This window comes from Photinus pyralis, unplaced genomic scaffold (assembly GCF_008802855.1).
Source record: "Photinus pyralis isolate 1611_PpyrPB1 unplaced genomic scaffold, Ppyr1.3 Ppyr1.4_LG9, whole genome shotgun sequence".
In the NCBI taxonomy this organism is placed as follows: domain Eukaryota; kingdom Metazoa; phylum Arthropoda; class Insecta; order Coleoptera; family Lampyridae; genus Photinus; species Photinus pyralis.
The window spans coordinates 4,331,329-4,351,231 of NW_022170878.1; the positions used below are offsets into that span (position 1 = coordinate 4,331,329).

At 40.3% G+C, this 19,903-nt stretch overlaps 3 protein-coding genes across 3 annotated transcripts; all 3 read left to right on the plus strand.

The window, feature by feature from the left end:
* The first annotated feature begins 3,006 nt into the window (after positions 1 to 3,006).
* On the plus strand, positions 3,007 to 4,304 carry LOC116180359. The gene is made up of 4 exons (XM_031500312.1): positions 3,007 to 3,344; positions 3,392 to 3,547; positions 3,593 to 3,754; positions 3,803 to 4,304. The coding sequence occupies exons 1-4, from the start codon at positions 3,267 to 3,269 to the stop codon at positions 3,971 to 3,973; spliced, it is 567 nt and encodes a 188-aa protein (XP_031356172.1). The 5' UTR covers positions 3,007 to 3,266; the 3' UTR covers positions 3,974 to 4,304.
* A 539-nt stretch (positions 4,305 to 4,843) lies between these two features.
* On the plus strand, positions 4,844 to 6,039 carry LOC116180358 (UPF0602 protein C4orf47 homolog). The gene is made up of 4 exons (XM_031500311.1): positions 4,844 to 5,026; positions 5,075 to 5,462; positions 5,511 to 5,718; positions 5,769 to 6,039. The coding sequence occupies exons 1-4, from the start codon at positions 4,903 to 4,905 to the stop codon at positions 6,030 to 6,032; spliced, it is 984 nt and encodes a 327-aa protein (XP_031356171.1). The 5' UTR covers positions 4,844 to 4,902; the 3' UTR covers positions 6,033 to 6,039.
* A 1,127-nt stretch (positions 6,040 to 7,166) lies between these two features.
* Positions 7,167 to 13,483, plus strand: LOC116180345 (snRNA-activating protein complex subunit 4). Its single transcript, XM_031500281.1, has 5 exons — positions 7,167 to 7,263; positions 7,311 to 7,391; positions 7,436 to 8,168; positions 11,328 to 11,923; positions 12,241 to 13,483. Exons 1-5 carry the CDS (start codon positions 7,243 to 7,245, stop codon positions 13,444 to 13,446), a joined length of 2,637 nt encoding a protein of 878 aa, XP_031356141.1. The 5' UTR covers positions 7,167 to 7,242; the 3' UTR covers positions 13,447 to 13,483.
* The last annotated feature ends 6,420 nt before the right edge of the window (positions 13,484 to 19,903 follow it).

Here is a 19,903-nt window from a genome sequence, read left to right on the forward strand (position 1 = left end):
AATTGTTCGTATGTGGAAATAATCGAAGGGCCGTTAATCTTGTTGTTATACTCCACCCTTATGGTTAGGCAACACACCTTTACATCCGAAACAAAAATATGATATGCTCTGTATATAACCAATCGACCGTTTTGCGCAGATGCCGAATACTAGGGGATTTTCGTAACGATTCTAGGGGAAAAAAAGAGCGTGGCGGAAGGAAGCACAGACCATGGAAGGAAGAAGATGGCGACGGGGTCGATGGAAGGCGACGGGGTCGATGGAAGGCATCACGCGTTCCCGGTTTTTATTCTTGATTATTTTGGTTGTGGTGTTGTGAAGGCGTATTTACAAGTAGTAACCATTGTATTCTTTCTTGTACTAGCTAGTAATAATTGAATTTCTTGCCACAATTTGATATTATTTACCTACATTTTGCTGATTTTGCATAAACTATGATGTCTGAATCATGGCGTACTCCATGCCTTTGTTTTGGGGGGGCTCTCTTATTTGATGTTTGTTCGAGTGGTTCATTCTGTCTCCGTGAAGTAGGTACCTAATACAGTTCGATCTTTCGCTGTATCTGTTGCCTACTCGTCTCGTGCGGATTGCAGTTCTTAGCATCTTAGCAATGGGAGTAGGGGCCCTCTCATTAACATTTCCACTATTTAAAATATGTTCTGCTTGAGCGATAATCGATTTTCACATGAACACTTGCTACTGGCCATTGGCATTCTCACATGTACTTTTCGTGTCAAATAAAATGTATGTTAACTGAAGGCTGGAGTAAAACCACAACATTTAGATGTTTTCTATGTACATGCCATTTATTATTTTACGAGTTGTGTTAGCTTATGATGTCTTGTGTATTTTGTTTTTATGAACTTGTTTAATTTCATTTGATTGCTGTAGGTGATTTATTTCATGCATTTGTGTGGCCTATGCCCGGGTTTTTATTCCGTAGAAGGTTTCCCTGGAATGCTCTTGTTGTGTGCGTAATATATTTATTTGTTCTTGTCTCCCTCTCCCTCTCTATTGTTCAGAGAAATACAAACGCAATTTTGTTTAAGTAGGTACATATAAAACGTGAACAAATTAACCTTCGGCCGATGGTGACGCCACATGTGGTTTTCAAATGATTACGGAAAAATAGAACGACGATAGCTGTATTACTAAAACAGCGAAGGCCTTGTAGTGTACTTAACCCCCAGGTTCTACGCTAACTTCACACTACAAAAACATGGAAATAAACTCAATCGGGCAACGTTTAAAATGACTCCAAAACTAAACAAGATCCCGCTTAAATTTGAAAAGTGGCACGTGATCAAACATCTAAGGCAGGACCCCCCTCAACGTTAGTTGTAGACAACGCTTTGACCTGAAGCACAGTAGGGAAGGAACGTAAAATAAAACACTCAAATTGTGAAAAGTTTGTTTAATAATGATCGCAATTATTAAGATTGTGAAAGCTCGGAAATTTAAGTCGAAATAAATTACATTGCAAAAATAAACTTTGAAAATGGTACCAATACCAATAAAAAAACCTACCGTCAAATTAATATCAAATTGTGTTGTAAAATTAATTGTTTGTAATGATGTGAATGCGTAACATAAAATTATAACATCACAAAAAGTAGCCGGTAAACTTCCAGAGGTAACACAAAAGGTTAAAAACAAGTTTTGGGAATTATGGGTCAGGTAAGCAGGTACCAAGATTCTAAGAAAGGGCGAAATACACAGGATGTGGCTCATATTTGGTGCCATAAGGTCATTTTGTTAAAAGCAAGATGGAAAATTACATGGCCTTGTAGGCAAATTTAACTAAAAACCAGATATGTGGAAATTATTGAATAGCCACTCATTTATCGCACTTGATTCTAAAATGAAGAGCTTTGATTAGCGTAACCCCGCTCCTGCAAGATAGGTAACCTGCCCCTGGTTTCTGGGTTTCGAGCCTATAGCTGAATGTCGAAGACAATCACGGAATTAGGTGTCATAGCTCAATTTTGACTACAGTTTTTACCACCCCCGTGACTGCTTCATTCACGGAGAAAAGTTACAAATAACAAGTCAGTACATACATCAAACGAATCGGTAATTTCTACATATTAAAATAAAATGATCAAAACATATGTACCAAGTAATCAACATCAATAAACATAAATTAAGCAAGCATTACACCAAAAACGTAAATAATTACAAACAATAGCATAACGGTATCATAATATGTGATTCTGCATTGCGGTTAAATCAAGTAAATTTCAAAAACAAAGATTCAAACACACAAAAAATATTAAATGTGGCATACAAAACACAAATACGATATAAAGAAATGCAAAAATTACTACCTGCATTAAATATCACAAAATAACAACAAACATTTATGGAGCGACGCGTTCACGACCGCCATTCAAGACAAGATGCCAAACGTAACCCCCGTTCGTGCTCTCCAGATGACGTAAAACGCTTTCCCCTCCTAAAAATTGCGTGGTTGCCAACTCTTAAAAATGTCTGCATCGCCGTAAGTTGTATATACAGGGCGGAACCTTTCAGCCTCCTTTCAATCTTACATCTTTTTCGTAGCAATGTTCGATTTGAAAGGCAAATGCAGCGAAATCTTTGTAGGTAACGGTTGTCTCTTCGTACATGAAGTGGAAACGTAACTAGGCCAACACAAATATTTCTTCTAATCTGCACAATTGGTGTTGAAATTCTTGATCTTGATTCATGGAAAAGCACTCATGCAACAATATTTAGCACCTTTTCTACTAAAATAATAATTTAAACGTACAGCTAAATCCGCTCCATGGTCGTGTTGCATACGTTGCCCGTCTCTCTATGAATGCGAATGAATGCGAATCACACACTCGTCCGCGAAACATCACGCGCTTAATTTCGTTTAAAGTTAATTTACAAATGTAACGTTTGGTATTGCTAATTTTTATATACACGTTAATTCAAAAATATATATTCAGATATCATCTCAGTCATCAAAAGTGTCTTGATGTATTGTGAAAGTGACTGAGTTATAAACAGCGCTTAAGGGTTCTGAAAGATTATATCAATGTCAAGTGTTGTAAGGGCGCCAAAGCCCTACAATCTTAATCGCCTTAACAATTTCTCTACCAACATTTACAACATTCTTCGTATAGATAGGTAGATGAACTTGAGATCAAATCGTATTTTATTCAGGGACATGATATGAACAGTTGGCCGGATTTAAAAATTGTTAATCTATTGATCGCGAGCAATTAAATTCGAATCAAAAATGAATTACAAAATTTCACATGATGTTCTGCGGTCGAGAGGCATTTCCAAAAATGTTGTTGCTACTCGCACTACTCGTCCACGTGAACGCGTTTTATGTAAGGGAAGCCACCACCAAACCCACCACTAATTATACTTCTTTAAGCAAAATGCGTACGATGTTACTCATGAACGTACGGAAATCGAATATTACGACCCTACCTTCTCGAACCTTTCCTGCAACAACTACAAGTATAACCGAACGACGTCTACGTTTACTTTAACGGTTAAGTTGAAGATGGATCTAACTGAAGGAGATTTGGTAAAACATTGATCCACCCCTCGTGTTGTACTAAGTAATTTTTAGGTTATGGTAACGGGTCACAAATGGCTGAGTAACCGTTATCGCCTGGACATCCTGCAATTCAATGTGACAGTGAAAGAGGGTCTTCGCTTCAAATACTTTGATATAGATCGAATGATGCATTCCTGCACGACACCTCCCTTCGAATGGCCTCCCATTAAAGGGGTAAGTCCCAATTCGACACGCCTATGATTTTTGTATCGGTCGATCTAGGTGACATATACGGTAAGGAATTGGGTGCCTGACAGCACTAAGTTTCCTCCGGGCATGCCAGAAGGAAGGTGGAAAATAGCGATGCGGGTTGTAACGGTCGACGGAAAACACGTGTTTTCTGTCAACTGGTATTGCGCCTTGAAATACAAGCTTAGAATGGAATCGAAGTAATGCACGCGTTCCAACCATTGCCGCTACTTTAGATACAAGTAGAGCAGTAAATTGTAGTATTTTACTGCCAATAGTACTCAAACTCAATGTGTTATTATTCACGCTTTATTTTGGATTCAAAGGGACGACTGCACGCAACTTTGAAGGTTGACAACTGCATAATACACTAGGAAAAGGAGGTCTTGGGAGTACGCGTCCGAACATCAGACGAATCACCATGTTCCGCACGAGTGACCAGTTCCCCATCTGAGGAGTCGGATTCTGCTACTAGTAACATTCCAGTTTTGAATGCATGTGCGGTATAAGTAATGGTTCAGCATGTAATTTTTACCAAACCTGTTAATTGCACCAAATACAAGGTCAATCCTATGCTTTTTTTTCTAAGATTTTTCGGTCGCGAAAAGAGGTACTAATATTCACAACTCAGTGATAGGTACACTGCAACAGGCGAAAATGAAACAAAATTTGGATTTGATGTTGTAAATAAACTTTGCCAGTCAGCAATTTTTCAAATTAATGGCGCAGAATTGAGTTTCGTTAGGGTGCTCAGTATTAGGAAGTATACAAGGAGCTTCCATTAGCTTCAATTTCAGTAGATTCTTAACGAACTGGCGATCTATATTTTGTTAGTCAATGGCAGACCGGTTAATTACCTGTAAAAAGCTATCAGCACCAGTCTGACGGCCGATAACACAATAATGCATTTAACGTGTCCAAATCCAGATTCCGAAATTTAGGTTAGCGCCAAAATGCTTTTTAAAAAATACAAGTAACGCGACCCGTTACACAACTTTGATTCAGATCCAAGACCCCTTCTACAAATTTGTCTCTATGAAACTATCATACTATTGACAGTAAAGGTCGTGACAATCTAGTTAGCTCCAAATTACGGTTATCACAATAGGACTTTTGTCACACCAACTTTAAACATGGCGAAAAAGTTTTCAGTGGCAGAGTACGCCAAGAAATTCACAAAGCATGACCTGGAAAGGCTGGGCTTGTTCGTCGAGATGCCCTACATGAACGGGCAAGGATACGTGTCGCCCTTCGCAAGTGCGCCAGCTATTGCTATCATCGGCACTCTGTAGCAGATTGTTTCAGAGCCGAAGATCTACAAAGGCCGTGGACTTTTTGCCGGCGGTCCGAAGACCAAGTGCGGAACGATCGATGGATACTTTGACGATCAGTTTCGAAGGGTCTTCGCCGGCGAAGCGATCAGGCGACCGCTCAAGAGAGCCCAAATTGAGAAGAACAGAAAGGCCATAGGTCCAGGTGGTGGTTTACCGTTCGTGCCGCCGGGGTGCACCAAATCGCACGCCTGCCCCGGCGACTTCTTCGGCACGTTCGCCGGTAGAATCGAGGCGTTCTCGCGAGTGGCGCGACCTAAGCCGAAAACCGTAAGGGAGCCACCGAATTGTCTTACAAACCCCGCAAAAAAGGGAGGACCTGGTTATGCCGGGATTTGTTTGTCTAAATACCCCGTGCACATGTAAGTATTTTACTTCCGCCGTCGGAATTAAATGCCAACACGATTTAGGAAAGATCCGTACCGGATGAAATTGAAGCGGAAGGAACACGGAAAGAATTTAGGTGGACCCTTCGTCCTGGGCCATTATACCAATGACTATTTCGACCAAAATCCCTACTTTGAAAAAACTCATGGTCGGGTCTACATCCGACCGAAACCGAGAGCGCACGCGATAATTGGGGACGGCAAGTGGATTCCCACGGGACCCGCAAAATGGGTTTGTGCACTAGCCTGGCTTCGCCAGTAGAAACATTCAAAATGTTGCAGCAAGGAGGTTGTCACGCGGGCGCATTCTCGCGTTATCCTGAACATATGACCGATAGAAACAAGACGAGGGAAGACAAAGAACGGGCGGCAAGACGTTCGAAAAAGGGCGACCAGGGACCTGGTATTCTTCCGCAAAGTATGGCACCGAAAAGCCTTTACACGTGCTCGATTCTGACGCACAACACGGACTTCCGTGTGAATGCGACCAATTACAGGATTTACCAAGCCCAGTATACCAAAAGGATGCTGGCTCCCTTGTTTTGACACAATAAATGACTTTTTTGGCGTAAACCCTTATTCTCCCTGTGCTCCCATTCTTCTTGAAGGAGCTTCGACTTATGACATATACTCATATATGTACGGCAAGCAGTTGGGATTGATATCAAAACTAGGTATCACCTTAGACCTGTGGCGATCCCAAAATGCATCCTTCTTATATAGCATTAAAAACTAGAAGAATTATGATTAGTTTCACCTGTGGTGGGCCCTTCTCTTTGGATGCCTGATTTGAATAATCAGATTGAAATTTGTGGGAGCATACTAGGGATTCAAACACTTCGTAGAATATGACAATTCAAAAGAAACTGGAGAATGGAAGAATCCAGTGATGAATTTTATGGATAATCTGAAGGGTCCGAAAAGGAACATCGGATTTTCCAGCATGTGGGCGTACTCGAGTGATAACGTTCAAAAATTAAAACCTTTTTAATCAATTACTCGGTCCCCTGTCATCCTACAAATCTGGGACCAGTCGCAAAATGTATGATAATTAAACGCGTTTCCAACAATACCAAACATGACCCATTTTGATTACGTTTGCTGTAACGCAATTAATTAACTACGGTTAATTACGCTCACTCAATTGACCGGATTAAAATTCCGAAATTCCGTAGTCCACTTAACATCAATTGTTATGATGATGTTATGATAATTCTGTGCTTAAGTATCTGTCGACAGATCGACCGACCGACAGCATCGAGATTTTGTTTGATTCAGATTCCTGGTGCTTTAAAACGTGCGTTTCCATACAAAAGTGGGGATCATTTTTACCAGAATGCAATACTTTACTAACGTGCGAGTGGTAAAAACGGAAACGCGAGCTGCAGCAGCATTCCACCTTTTCCGTGTGAACAGCTTAAACGATCGAAAGCGTGAGATACGAGCGTCCTTCCCTACCGTGTTAACCTGGTGTATTCTACGAAAAAGGAGGAGGCTATGATATTGGTGGCAAACAGAGTTAAAATTTGCATCACTAATGCCGTTCGTTTGTTGTATCGTTATTAATTTGCTCCGATGATCACGTGACCTTATTCACACCACACTCTGTATACTCTTGTGGAACGGAAAATCGAACGCAGCTATTGTTCAACAAGCGTGAGATTAGTCACATACGAAAGAGGTTATGTCATGTATGTTTTGCCGTGTAGTGTATTTCTGTCTTTATCGTTAATTCGTTACAAAACGTTTTTTAAAAATGGAATTCGACCTGCCAGAGGTAAATAAAAACGTTTGTGAAAGTTAATAACTTCCCTTTGATTGTAGGGCGAGTTATTCGAACTATCAGAGCTGTATCCGGGGGATGATGGTGACAGTGAGGACGACTTGGAAAAAGATCTAGAGGAGGTGAGTACCGGGCCATAAGTAAGTTTTTTCACCAATTGCCGTAGGTTGATGGATTCTCCCAAGATGACATCGAGGATTATGGCGAGCGTGAGGATGACGTGGAAGTTGAAGGCGAGCAACCCCAGGTGGCGTCGCCGAACGACCGCCTCCTCAATTCGCTGAAAGAGGAGTACGGCGACACCATCTTTTACAACACAAAGGAAGAGAACGACGTAATTCTCCACTGCGAGGATTTGGAGCTGCAAAAGCTGCTAATCAAAAATCGCGTACGTGCGAAGCAATTGCGAATGCTGCACGGGAAACTATCGGGCATACTGAGGGCGTGCGTCGATAACGTCCGCCTCCACGAGGATTCCCACAAAATCCAACATCTCGGCATCCCGAAGACGGACGTGTGGAAACTCGGGACGCCGTACTTCAAAGACAGGGACTTTTTCGCGTCGCCCGAGAACCGAGACGCGGTGAAGAAACGACAGAATAAGGAGTTCTCGTTTATCAACTTCAAACGCGGTCGTCACTGGCACGACGAGCATCAGATCCTGCTGCAGAGCACGATCGAACGACTGCACTGGACCGACTGTTACGAGGATTTGCGGCACAAGGTCAGAATTTGCAAGGTGAAGTCAAAGTTCGACGACGAAAACGTCGCAATTAAGGAGGAGCTTCGCGGCTATGAAAACGAACTGAACGAAATGGAGTCCATGCCCGTCAAGTATAAAACGCCTCCGATTTTGTACGAGAATATTAATTGGTATAAGGTCGCCGATGCTTTCAAAGGTAGGACAATTTCGTGCTTTATTAAATGCTTTTTGTGTGTGTCTGTTTTTTATGCTTCTGCAACAACTATACCGGGTGATTCTTATAAGTGGCTCGCCCTTAGGTATATTTTTTGTGCTTTTTAAGGTAAAGAAATGAAAATTTTGCATTTTTCTGCAAGTTGTCTTCTGGTTTAGCCGGAAATGGACCTAAAGCTCGTATGTAGTAGGGCGTACATACAAAAATCGACACAATCTACTTATGTTATATTTTACAGTCGAGTTTATTTCTTAGTTCTTTATTCTACCACTAGAGGTCATGCAGATGTAGTTCTTGTTAAAGTCACTTGATATAGGAAGTACCGCAATCATCCGCCATTTTTGGGCAAATTTGCTGCCAACTTAAAAAAATTGACAAATAAAATCTGAATAGCTGTCATTTTTTATAACCTAACTTCATACTACTGTCATGTTTTATAAAAATATATACAGATATCTCCAAACAGGTGGAACAATCCCTAACATTAAAGTTACTAGAATCTGGTAACTTCCGCCATTTTTGGGCAAAAATCATGCGTTCTCTCTCTAACACACGAGTCCAATGGATTGCGGTACTTTCTATATTTAGTGACTTTAGTTCTTGTTGAAGTCACTAAATATAGAAAGTACCGCAATCCATTGGGCTCGTGTGTTAGAGAGAGAACGCATGATTTTTGCCCAAAAATGGCGAATCTGGTAACTTTAATGTTAGGGATTGTTTCACCTGTTTGGAGATATCTGTATATATTTTTATAAAACATGACAGTACTATGTTAGGTTATAAAAAATTACAGCTATTCAGATTTTATTTATCAATTTTTTTGAGTTGGCAGCAAATTTGCCCAAAAATGGCGGTACTTCCTATATCTAGTGACTTTAGTTCTTGTGGTTAGAAAATTTCCCTGCCACGTTGCCATCTATGCTGTAACGAAATGCGTTATTACCCTATGTGACTTAGTAAGGGTTTTAATGACGGTGTGATATGTTTGGTGGAGTTTTTCTCGTGATTTGCGGATTTTTTCTACAAGTTTAAAGCCGTTTACAGTATGTATGTATGTAATATTTGTTTTAACACTGATTTCTTTTAGACTTTTATTCTCTTTTCTTTTTGTTATTTCATTGTTATCTACCTGAATATTTCTACCTACATCGACGCCTTTGAAATTACACAGAACTTTGACGACATCGAATTTTTACGTGTAACCGACGTGACAAAAGTTAGATATTGTCTCGCATTTATATGCCGCTCTACCACTACCCTTTTTTTTTTCTTGTTGTGTTTTATCTGATTGCAGATTATTGACAGGAAGCACTATTCTGAATTCAGACCGCCAGCTGTCGTCCCGACGTACAGTTCAATGGAAGCCTAAAGTGACCAGTTGTCAGGAAATGTATGTCTATATTGCAAGCTATCAGCTAGCCCCCCCCCCCCACAAGTTTCCACTAGGTTTCACACTATCCTACACATTGCTCAAGCTTCAATAAATACTTTCAGTTCAGCCTTCGTCCGCACTAAATTCAGAAATTACTTAGTAACGAAGCGCCCAACTTAAAACGCTTCTAGATACCGGATGTTCACTGACTTCAGAAGTATATGGTGTGGTCATAACTTCGGGTAAAGTAACTTCGTAACAAGGTCATGTCCCTGGGTGTCTCAAAGTCGCGGTCTTGGGCCAAGGTCATGGCCTTCAGTTTTGCACTTTGACGCAAGGTCCCGGATTCTGGGCTACGGTCGTGGTTTTGGTATTTCCCTAGTTACGTCACAAGGGAATTTTCTTGGTGGACTATCTAAGGAGTGACTTTGTTTGTAGTTTAAGGTCATTATTAAAAAAAGAGAATTTCTCTACGAATCTTTCAATGTGGGCTGCGTATAACTTGGCTTGAATGTTGCTAAAACTAAAACAAAAAAAAACCAACGAGCGATGGTTCGAAAAAATAACGTGGACACAGGCTTTTGAAACACTGTTTCGGATATCCTATTTTGCCTGTCAAATTGGACTAAATTTGGGTTGATACCGAACAATAAATAAAAAAGTTATCATTTTTTTTAACACGCGCATTTCAATAGGGAATCAGTTTTCCACTTCCTACTGAAAAACTAGTGGAATACGAGCCCCATGTACAACCAAAAGCCCTTCTACATGCCGATAGACGTGCAGTAGCCGTCAGTGAAACATGTTTGACTGTTGTGTTTGTTAGTACCTTTGATCCTGTATGTATGGAGTCCAACTCGTATCTAGGTACCCACTCTGAACGCACCGACCGCTCACAGAATGCGCCCGAATGTCATCAACACGCCTACTGTGCATAGAATTCAGCACTGACAATGTGAACTAAACACATGAAACACAAGACGGTGATCTTTACGAGTCCGAGTTAAGAACAAACAAGTGTCAAGCAAATTAAGAACAAATCGCGGGCAGACGGGTAAATAATACGTAATGAATTTCTACTAAGTTGCTGTTAGAAATTTCCGTTCAATGGCTTAATGCCGTTCCGAGCTCAATCGGAGGTGTGGCCAATCTCGGGGTAGGATGTGGTTGGTCCACTTGGCGTAGATTTCAAATCTCCTCCTTCACATGATGTCTACGTGAAGACGGTAACACCCTTCTTTATACTATTCATTGATTTTAGCGCTGTAGAACTGATGCGACGAGCAGGAATGTACGACTCGGTAACATTAAATATATAAAGTGAACTTTCATCTGTTTTCGTCATGTCTATATAAAATGTACCACAATATACTCTTAAGCCTAGTATGTATTTAATTTAAAATACGGCCGTTTTACCTTTCATATTGTAGGTTGATTTATATTATGAGCGCGTATTTCATTCTTTATCACTTCAGTATCAATGTTAACATGTTGTATGTAGAATATGTTTCATAGAAAGAATGAGTCACCTCCACTTTCGTCTATCGCCGGTGACTATCCTTTGTCGACTTGATGGCGCCTTGATGTCGCTCAAGAAAATTCACTATAAACTATGACTGGTATCGACACAAATTCGTACAACACTGATGTAGTGGTACAGTGAATTTACATTTTTTTTTGAGAAAATGATGCAGATATGTTGTTTGGGAACGTGAAAGGGGAGGGGGGCGATTCGCGTGAGAAAAAAAAATTGTATTCTTATTTTGCAGGAGCTCGAACGCCGAACGAATGCAAAGCCTTGTGGAACATCTACCTCCATCCCCAGATAAACAAGAAGCTATGGACGGCCGAAGAGAGCGTTCAAATAAAGGGGCTGGTGAAACAGTACAACTGTCAAAATTGGGACGCAATCGCCCGCGAACTCGGAACGAACCGATCCGGCTACCTCGTGTTTCTCAACTATTTCACGAACTTGTGGAGCAAATTCAAAACGGACCGCTTTACGGAGGAGGAGGACGCGCGCATCCTGAACCTGGTCGACAAGTATCGCGTCGGCTCGTTTATACCGTGGCGAATAATCTCGACCGATTTTCGCGACCGTTCGAAGGGGCAGATTTATCATCGGTACAAGTATTATTTGTCGTCGATTCACAGGCGGGGTCCGTTCAGTGAGGCCGAGGACGCGTTGCTGTTGCACTTAGTTTCGAAGTACGGCGAGGATTTTCGTAAGTGCGCGCAGTTTCTTCCGCATAGGACGTGCGTGCAAATTCGCAATCGGTACCGGAATTCACTTTGCGGCAACGTACAGGTAAACAGAGGGAACTTTACTGTCCACGAGGATAAGGCGATCTTGGATCATGTAAAGGTAAGTTAGTGCTGGGTTTTTTTCGATCTGTACACGAACTTATAAATTAAGATGGACTGCTAATGCTGAATTGACAAATGACACATACATGGGGGCAGCCATGATGTGCACTCACTTGGCGCGAAATTCAAATCAACTAATAAACAAGCATTAATCTCACGTTTTCTAAATAAATTACTGTGACACGTGTCATTTTCCAAGGCTGCAATAGTCTCAAAACTTGAGCACTAGGAAAATTCCCCTAGAAAATAACTAAAACTCTATGTAACTGTTTGATCAGCAGTCTAGTGGGTCTGTAGTACCAATTTTGTTGACAGAGACATGGGCGGAACGACTGGCTACTAGTAGCCAACAGAATAGGAAGGAACACTTCACACGTACGCCATCGACACAGTTACCTTCAGCGATTTTTAAGTCACCCAGGTCGCACCTTGGAGAACATGCAGAGACGCAGCCACGAGTTGCTCTACCGCCACAACTTCCATCGTGACCATCGCATACGTACAATAGTAGACAGACTCAAAAATTATGAGGTGGTCAGTCTGCGTTTAATTGAAGATCTCCTTGCAAGAATCGCCCTTCCAACGTCGATCCAAGATAATCCCTGGGATAATAAGCCGAAATCTACCTTTTACGATCGTCAAATTATCAAATTTCTCAAAGGCACCTGTAAGGTCCAACGCGAGTATAAATCGTACAGAGATTCGGATGTGGCCGATTCCCGACAGCGGATTATAAAACTGTTACCGTCGCTCTTCGCCTCCCCTCGCATGCTGGAAGGTGTCAATCTTGACGAAGTGTTCGATCGTGAACGCGACATGCTCGCCACTATAACGCGAGCAGAAATCGATAGCGTTCAGATACCTTCGTCGTCGAAATACGTCATACCCCCCACTTTGAACACAATTCTCGGCCTACGAGGACTTCTAGTCAAGTATCAAATTTACAAAGAGTCGGCGGACGAACTACCGAAAGCGCCCGTAGAAACCGAGTTCGCCGACGAGCACGCGCTGTTTTCTAGTCGACTGTACGCCCTACTTAAATGGCCCAGTATTCTCTCTCAATTTTTCGCCGAGCAATTGCAAGCGGACGAACCGAAGCACGTGCCGGACCACTTGAAGCCGAAGAGGACCGTCGGCCGGCCGCGGAAGATGTTCGAAAAATCGAAGAAGAGCGCCGATGTTACTCTCGTACTGCCCCGCGACGGGAAGCGATCCGCTTCCAAAAAACCGAAAGAAAAAACGCAGACGCTCGCCTACAAGCGTATGAAGTTGGACGAGTGCGTTGACGGAGACGCGAAATATTTGAGAATGAAACTGCGCAGCAAAGAGGCCGAATGCCAAAATGGAACTTCGGATTGCGAAGTCGTGGAGGTTCACAATAGTTTATCGGTTGATGTTTCCAATCTTGCTGGTAATAAGCAGGCGTTGTTGGTGGATAGTAGCGTAATTCAAAAGTTAGGTTCCTGTAATAAAAATATTGTGATTTTAGCCAAGGATGATGTGGTCATAAAGAAAGTGTGAGCGTAATTTGGTGATAATAAAATATTTACGTTTCGAATGTTTGCTTTTCATTCATTTCGGAACACCATCCCTCTGTGAACTAACATTGTTTTGCAAAAAGTTTGTCTTATCTCTGGTCATTGCGATAAGTTTTATCCCTGCGTAAGCTAATTAGATTCAAGATAAGCAGGTGCAGCTTTTCGTTCGTAGACGCACAGAAAATTAAGGAAGAAGGAAGAAAAGAAACGGAAAGTTTACAAGTACCTATTATAATACAGCAAAGTGACTTTAACCTTTATATCGGCAAAGACACTGTTTTTGACGCCTCCTGTTGTGGTATATCCGTTTGTATTTTTAACCCCTTGCTTGCACGTAACATCCTTCAATGTGGATATGCCGCTTTAAGCTATGCTTACCGTGAGTAGCGAAATTACACTGATCACAAATAAAAATTTTTGAGAAGACGAAGATTTTTTAACTTATCCATATTGTTGGTTGTGTAATTGCACAACTAAAAACTTTGGAAATATGCGCTGGGTGCATTGATTGCAAATCAAATTTTAGCCAGTGCAGTTACTTTAGAGCCGTAAAAACTGCAGTATTGTGTGATATACTCGAATGCTAATCTCCCGCGCTAACCAAAGCGGGAAAAACAGGAACTGGGAACATCAGCGTAGTAATACAAACCATTTAAAGCTAGCTCTTATCAGACAAAAGAACCGAGTCGAAGGAAATTCTGAATCACTGTTCACAGACGTTAAAGATAGGGAGAAATCTGTAGCAAGAGAGGTAACTGGAAAACGCTAGGAAGTACCTTTTGAATTTGAATAATTTAAATCTGACGTTAATTTAATACAAAATTCGATAAGCCAAAGAATGCCCAGCTTAAATATAGATTTCAAAACAACTACACTTCTTTCCCACTTGTGAAAAATAACATTCCGAAGTCTCTTACATAAAGTACATGAAATACATTGTTAGTTAGCCGGACGTTCTCCAGTCCAGAAGGTATCTGAAGGTCCTGGATACGGTAATCTTGGACTAAAGTTGTAGATGAATGCCGCTAAGTACTTTTAACACTCCGGCATTTAACTCTGCACTGAAAAAAGGCAGATATTCGTACACAAAGAATTAAAGTCGCTAATCAATATCTAAATGAGTTTAAAGAATCAAATGAAAATTAATAACTGGTCAATCTCAAATAAATTAAAATAGGAATAAAATGTAGGTACCTACATTGAAAGCATGAAGCTGAACCGATGTAAAACAAACGGTAGGAGGAGCGAGAATCCTTATTGTCGAAGTAGTTCTTATTTTCAAAAAAGAGAAGGGGGTAGTGCGTTGTATAGTTCTCATCGGCCATGCTAGGAAGTTGTTCGAGAGGGTTGTCGCCTCCAGATAGGAAAGGCAGAATTTCTGAAGCGAAACGGGAAAAAGGGTTTAATGGAGACAGATCCCGCACTGGCTTTCACTGTCGAACAAAGTGGGCGGTCGCAAGTAGCGTTTCATAAATTCACGTCAAACATTAAAGTAACTCGCGGATCGCTGTCATTATTGGAAGAAATTGCTCTAGCTACGGTAGGCAAAATAGTGAATTTTGTAAAAAAAAAAACGTTGCGACAACCATCCCCACGGGTTGTAGAAGAAAATATAGGGGGGGGGGGGCGAAAGAGGCGAGTACGAGTTCGTTAGTCCCGTCTACGGCCTGGGGGTCGATTTTTGGCCGTACGTTTCCTTGAAAGGTATGTACTAACAACAATGGATGAAGCTGTGAATGTGTTTGTAGTAGACAATTTAGAGAATGCCGAACGCAGTTATCGCCCGAATAGGAACCGTAATCCTTGCAACCCCATAGAAGTCTTAAATGAAGCACAATTTATCAAAATGTATCAGCTACTTCTTTCCATGAGTCTTGCATTTTCTTGCACGTCAAAATCGTAGTTTGTTTCCCTGCTATTATATCGGGGTGGTTTTTAGCAAACAATACTAGCCACCCTTTTTGGTTTTGCGTGGTATTTCACCCTCGCTTTGGCGTGTCCATCGTGTTTTCAGTATTCATGCTAATCAGTGCCTAAAATATTATTTTTCTCCAACCACCTGAATAAGACGCTATTTTGTGACAGTGTTCGGTACCTAAAATTGACGTTTTGCGGATTAATCGCTTTCACCATGGCAACTGTACAAAAAGTGGATACTTTTGGTCCTAGTACCAAAAAGAAATTGACCTTGAAAGTTGGCCAATTAAAAAATTACAATCACGGAGATATGTCACATTGACATCGTTTTACATTGCAGGTTGTAAGATATTTCTATACATACAAATCAAATATTTTTGCATATTCAATGCAAGTAGGTAATGCTGTTACCTATACGTATGCATGTACATGTATTGAAAATGATTTACGCTCGCTATTTTTATTTAAACCATGTGTAACGTAATTTACATATTCGATGAACGTAATACGTATACAACCCGCCGTCGCGCGTAACGCCATCTACTTCAGACCCATTGCACTATTATCTGTCATTTTGAATTCAAAATTTGAAAAAGTTAATTGCAATTAATTTTAATTAAAACACTGTATGGTAAGTTTTTTATTTCAATACAAAATATAACAATATTAATTGTCTATACAATAGAAATGACTGAAACTGATAGGGACATCGATTGCACTCCGCCAGAGATTTTAGAAACGGCAGAACATGCTACCTCAAGATTTGCTCCCTACAAAGTCGCGAGAGGTGAGAAGTAAGAAGTAAGAACGAATAGGTTATAAGTTAACCTAAAAACTAGAGTGACATGACACGTGAGGACAAGAAAACAGAAGTTCTTATACTAGTAGTGAAACTGGACTGAATCTAATTTCAAATATAATTTGAAGTAAAGGGGGTTGGAGAAAAAATTTTATGTTTTATTCGTACAAAAAATGCGTTTTCGGGACTCGGAAGGTTGCTGGACTCCGCTAACGCGTCGTCCAGCAACTATCTTCCTCGTCCCGAAAACTGACATTTTTTGTACTAATGAAACAAATAACTATATTCTTTAATTTGAAATGACTGAGCAATATCTTCACCTCACCACCTAAGCTCAAACCCATACGTCAATGAACGTCAAATAGTCCGTTTTAGTTCTAATCAATCAATAAAGGCGACGTTGTCATATGCACTGTACGTTTCGGTTCCAGGCAGTTACGAACAGTAGTCAAAAATTGCATTTGGAAAACGTATACGTATTTAAGTCTTCGCATCTAAGCGTATACGAATAGATGCGACTGGTTTCAAAAATCGACCCCCTGGGGAAAATTAAGAAAGGGACGGCGGAAGTAACGAACCGGACGCGGCGGGGTTCCGAGAGTGTGCTCCCCCTCTCTTCGGCAGGCGTCATGGGTCAAAAGGGGTGGAATTCCACGTTCGGGTTGCTTAAAATCAAGACAATGATGAGTTCATCAGCTCGATATGGGTGGCACAAATGAACTCCTACGTAGTGCAATCGGTTCTTCTACGTGTTGGGACGTGAGACATAATCGGGAAGGGAATTAAATAAAAGGCAGAACTTTTGTGCGTAAGAAATGACAAGAACAAATAAATATATTACGCACACAACAAGACCATGCCAGGGAAACGGGACAAAAACCCCGGCATAGGCCACACAAATACATGAAATAAATCACCTACAGCAATAAAATGCGAGAGAAAATACACATAAATAAAACATCTCAAATTGTATGATAAAAATCAGATAATCAAATCAAATGCAATTAAACAAGTTCAAAGAACAAAATACACAAGACATCATAAATGCAGTGGAAAACATGATAAATCAATTCAGTACAAAAACATATCAAAATACCTGTACGATCAATTGAGATAACACAACTCGTAAAATAATAAATTGCATGTACATGGGAAACATGTAAATGGTGTGGCTCTTCTCCAGCCTTCAGTTAACATAAATTTATTTAACACGAAAAGTACATGTGAGAATGCCAATAGCAAAGTATTCATGTGAAAATCGATTATCGCTCAAGCAGAACATATTTTAAATAGAGGAAATGTGATTGAGAGGGCCCCTAAATATCTCGCCTTGCTAAGTTGCTAAGAACTGCAATCCGCACGAGACGAGTAGGCAACAGATACAGCGAAAGATCGAACTGTATTAGGTACCCACTCCACGGATACAGAATGAACCACTCGCACACACAAACATCGAAACATCAAATAGCCCCCCTCCCCTTCGTATAGCTACCGCACAAGAACTGCAGCGCGCCACGAATAAGAAAGTAACAGATACAGCGAACAATCAAACTGTGTTAGGTACTTCCCTCACGGAATAGTTACGATTCAATCGAACAGAGCAACTTCGCACTGATAATCAACTCCTCGTGAATACAGGAATAAATACTTAATAAAACAAATGAATGGTATAATCACCTGTACAGTATAACAAACAACCATGATTCAGATAACGGTACTCAAAACAAAGGCATGGAGTACGCCATGATTCAGATATCGCATCAGTTAGTGCAAAATCAGTAAAATGTAAATAATATCAAATTGTAGCAAGAAATTTGAAAGGTTCCACCCTGTATATACAGCTTACGACGATACATACATTTTTGAGAGTTGGCAACCATGCAATTTCTAGGTGGGAAAAAAAGTTGCCTGCGCCACCTAGAAAGCACAAACGGGAGTTACGTTTGGCATCTGGTCATAGAACAACAAACTTAGAATGGAAAATGTAATGTAAAAATGACGCGCCATCTCGTGTATGTTCTCAGCAGCTTTTGCGTGAATGGCGCCAAATTTAAATATTAAAATGTAAGCTACGTCCGCATTATACTAATTTCTCCAGATCTTTAACAATAACATTGGATTTGACTAGCTGAAACCTAAAAGGTAAATGAATCCAGCCAGTGAAGTCCAATTTTGTTTGTTTGTTAGGGATCCAAATAAATTCAATTTAATGCGGATGCACCTCACCAGTCAGGGCCTTCAAAGAGTACAGGGCACTTGTTTTAGAAGTAACAACTCCAATTAATCCAATCAAGGAGTTATATTTAATTTAATATGATTATACGAGTACAAGATACAAGATCAACTTCATGGAACTCTACTGTATGATGCTCTCGAGATCGCTCTAAAAACAAAACATGTAGCAATTTATTACAATTCAATTAGTGTTACCTGCTAAATATAATGTGCGAACTGCCACACGCTTTAAATCTCTTCGTGTTCCAGGTTCTAAAGCGCAGCCAGAAAAATGATGTTCACAAACCAAAAACTTTTGTGTAAATTTCTTCCACATTATATTCTAAACCAATTCTTAAAAACTTCGGGCTCCATTTTTGGGAAACGTCTTCACAATTTGTCACACAACATTTACGTTCTCGACTTGTATATGCATAATTCACTGTAATAATGAATCGTAATTACACTTAAAGCACAATTAAGCCGTCAATCAAAATTCAACTGTCATAATGGCGCACACGCACTAAAGTCACTAGATTCAGTAACTTTAACAGGAACGCTAACTATGCGCCATCTATTGAATGTTCTCCAAACTAATTATATTTGTACTCAGTTGTTCCCGTTTACGTTTCCCTTCTAAGTTTTTTGTTCTGGGCATCTGGTCTTGAATGGAGGTAGTGAACGTTTCGCTCCATAAATGTTTGTTGTTATTTTGTGTTATTTAATGCAGGTAGTAATTTTTGCATTTCTTTATATCGTATTTGTGTTTTGTATGCCGCATTTTATATTTGTTGTGTGTTTGAATCTCTGTTTTTGAAATTTACTTTGTTTAACCGCAATGCAATCATATGTGTGATACCGTTATGCTATTGTTTTTAATTGTTTACATTTTTGGTGTAATGTTTGCTTAATTTATGTTTATTGATGTTGATTACTTGGTCTTGTCCTTGAAGTTACATTCATATAAGTTTTCATTTTATTTTAATACTTATGTGGAAATTGCTGATTCGTTTGATGTATGTACTGACTTGTTGTATGTTACTAACAATTTTCTCCGTGAATGAAGCAGTCTCGGCAAGGTGGAAAAAGAAACTGTAGTCTATATTTATGTGTTAGGGCACCTAATTCCGTGCACTGTCTTCGACATCCAACTGTAGGTTCGAAACCCCGAAACCAGGGGCGGACTACCCATCTTGCAGGAGCGAGATTACGCTAATCAAAGCTTTCAGTTTAGAATCTATGTGTGATAAATGAGTGGCGATTTAATAATTTCCACATATTTTGTTTTTAGTCAAATTTGCCTACAAGGCCATGTAGTTTTCCATCTTGCTTTCAACAAAAGGACTTTATTGCACCAAAGATGAGTCACATCCTGTACTTTTAACCCTTTCTCAGAATCTTGGTACCTGCTTCTACCTGACCCATTGTCCCCAAAAACTTGCTTTTAACCTTGAGTGTAACCATCCTTGTGTATATGCATTTACTACCTTTGTTAACTACTGCTTAAACT

What these genes read in the sequence shown, in the direction of transcription:
- LOC116180359 (XM_031500312.1), top strand. Translation starts at nt 3,267, where the DNA reads ATGATGTTCTGCGGTCGAGAGGCATTTCCAAAAATGTTGTTGCTACTC. An exon ending in ATCTAACTGAAGGAGATTTG is followed by an intron (nt 3,548 to 3,592) that starts GTAAAACATTGA and finishes AGTAATTTTTAG; the next exon opens with GTTATGGTAACGGGTCACAA. An exon ending in AATGGCCTCCCATTAAAGGG is followed by an intron (nt 3,755 to 3,802) that starts GTAAGTCCCAAT and finishes CGGTCGATCTAG; the next exon opens with GTGACATATACGGTAAGGAA.
- LOC116180358 (XM_031500311.1), top strand. Translation starts at nt 4,903, where the DNA reads ATGGCGAAAAAGTTTTCAGTGGCAGAGTACGCCAAGAAATTCACAAAG. An exon ending in ATACGTGTCGCCCTTCGCAA is followed by an intron (nt 5,027 to 5,074) that starts GTGCGCCAGCTA and finishes AGATTGTTTCAG; the next exon opens with AGCCGAAGATCTACAAAGGC. An exon ending in TCTAAATACCCCGTGCACAT is followed by an intron (nt 5,463 to 5,510) that starts GTAAGTATTTTA and finishes AACACGATTTAG; the next exon opens with GAAAGATCCGTACCGGATGA.
- LOC116180345 (XM_031500281.1), top strand. Translation starts at nt 7,243, where the DNA reads ATGGAATTCGACCTGCCAGAG. An exon ending in TGGAATTCGACCTGCCAGAG is followed by an intron (nt 7,264 to 7,310) that starts GTAAATAAAAAC and finishes CTTTGATTGTAG; the next exon opens with GGCGAGTTATTCGAACTATC. An exon ending in GGTCGCCGATGCTTTCAAAG is followed by an intron (nt 8,169 to 11,327) that starts GTAGGACAATTT and finishes CTTATTTTGCAG; the next exon opens with GAGCTCGAACGCCGAACGAA.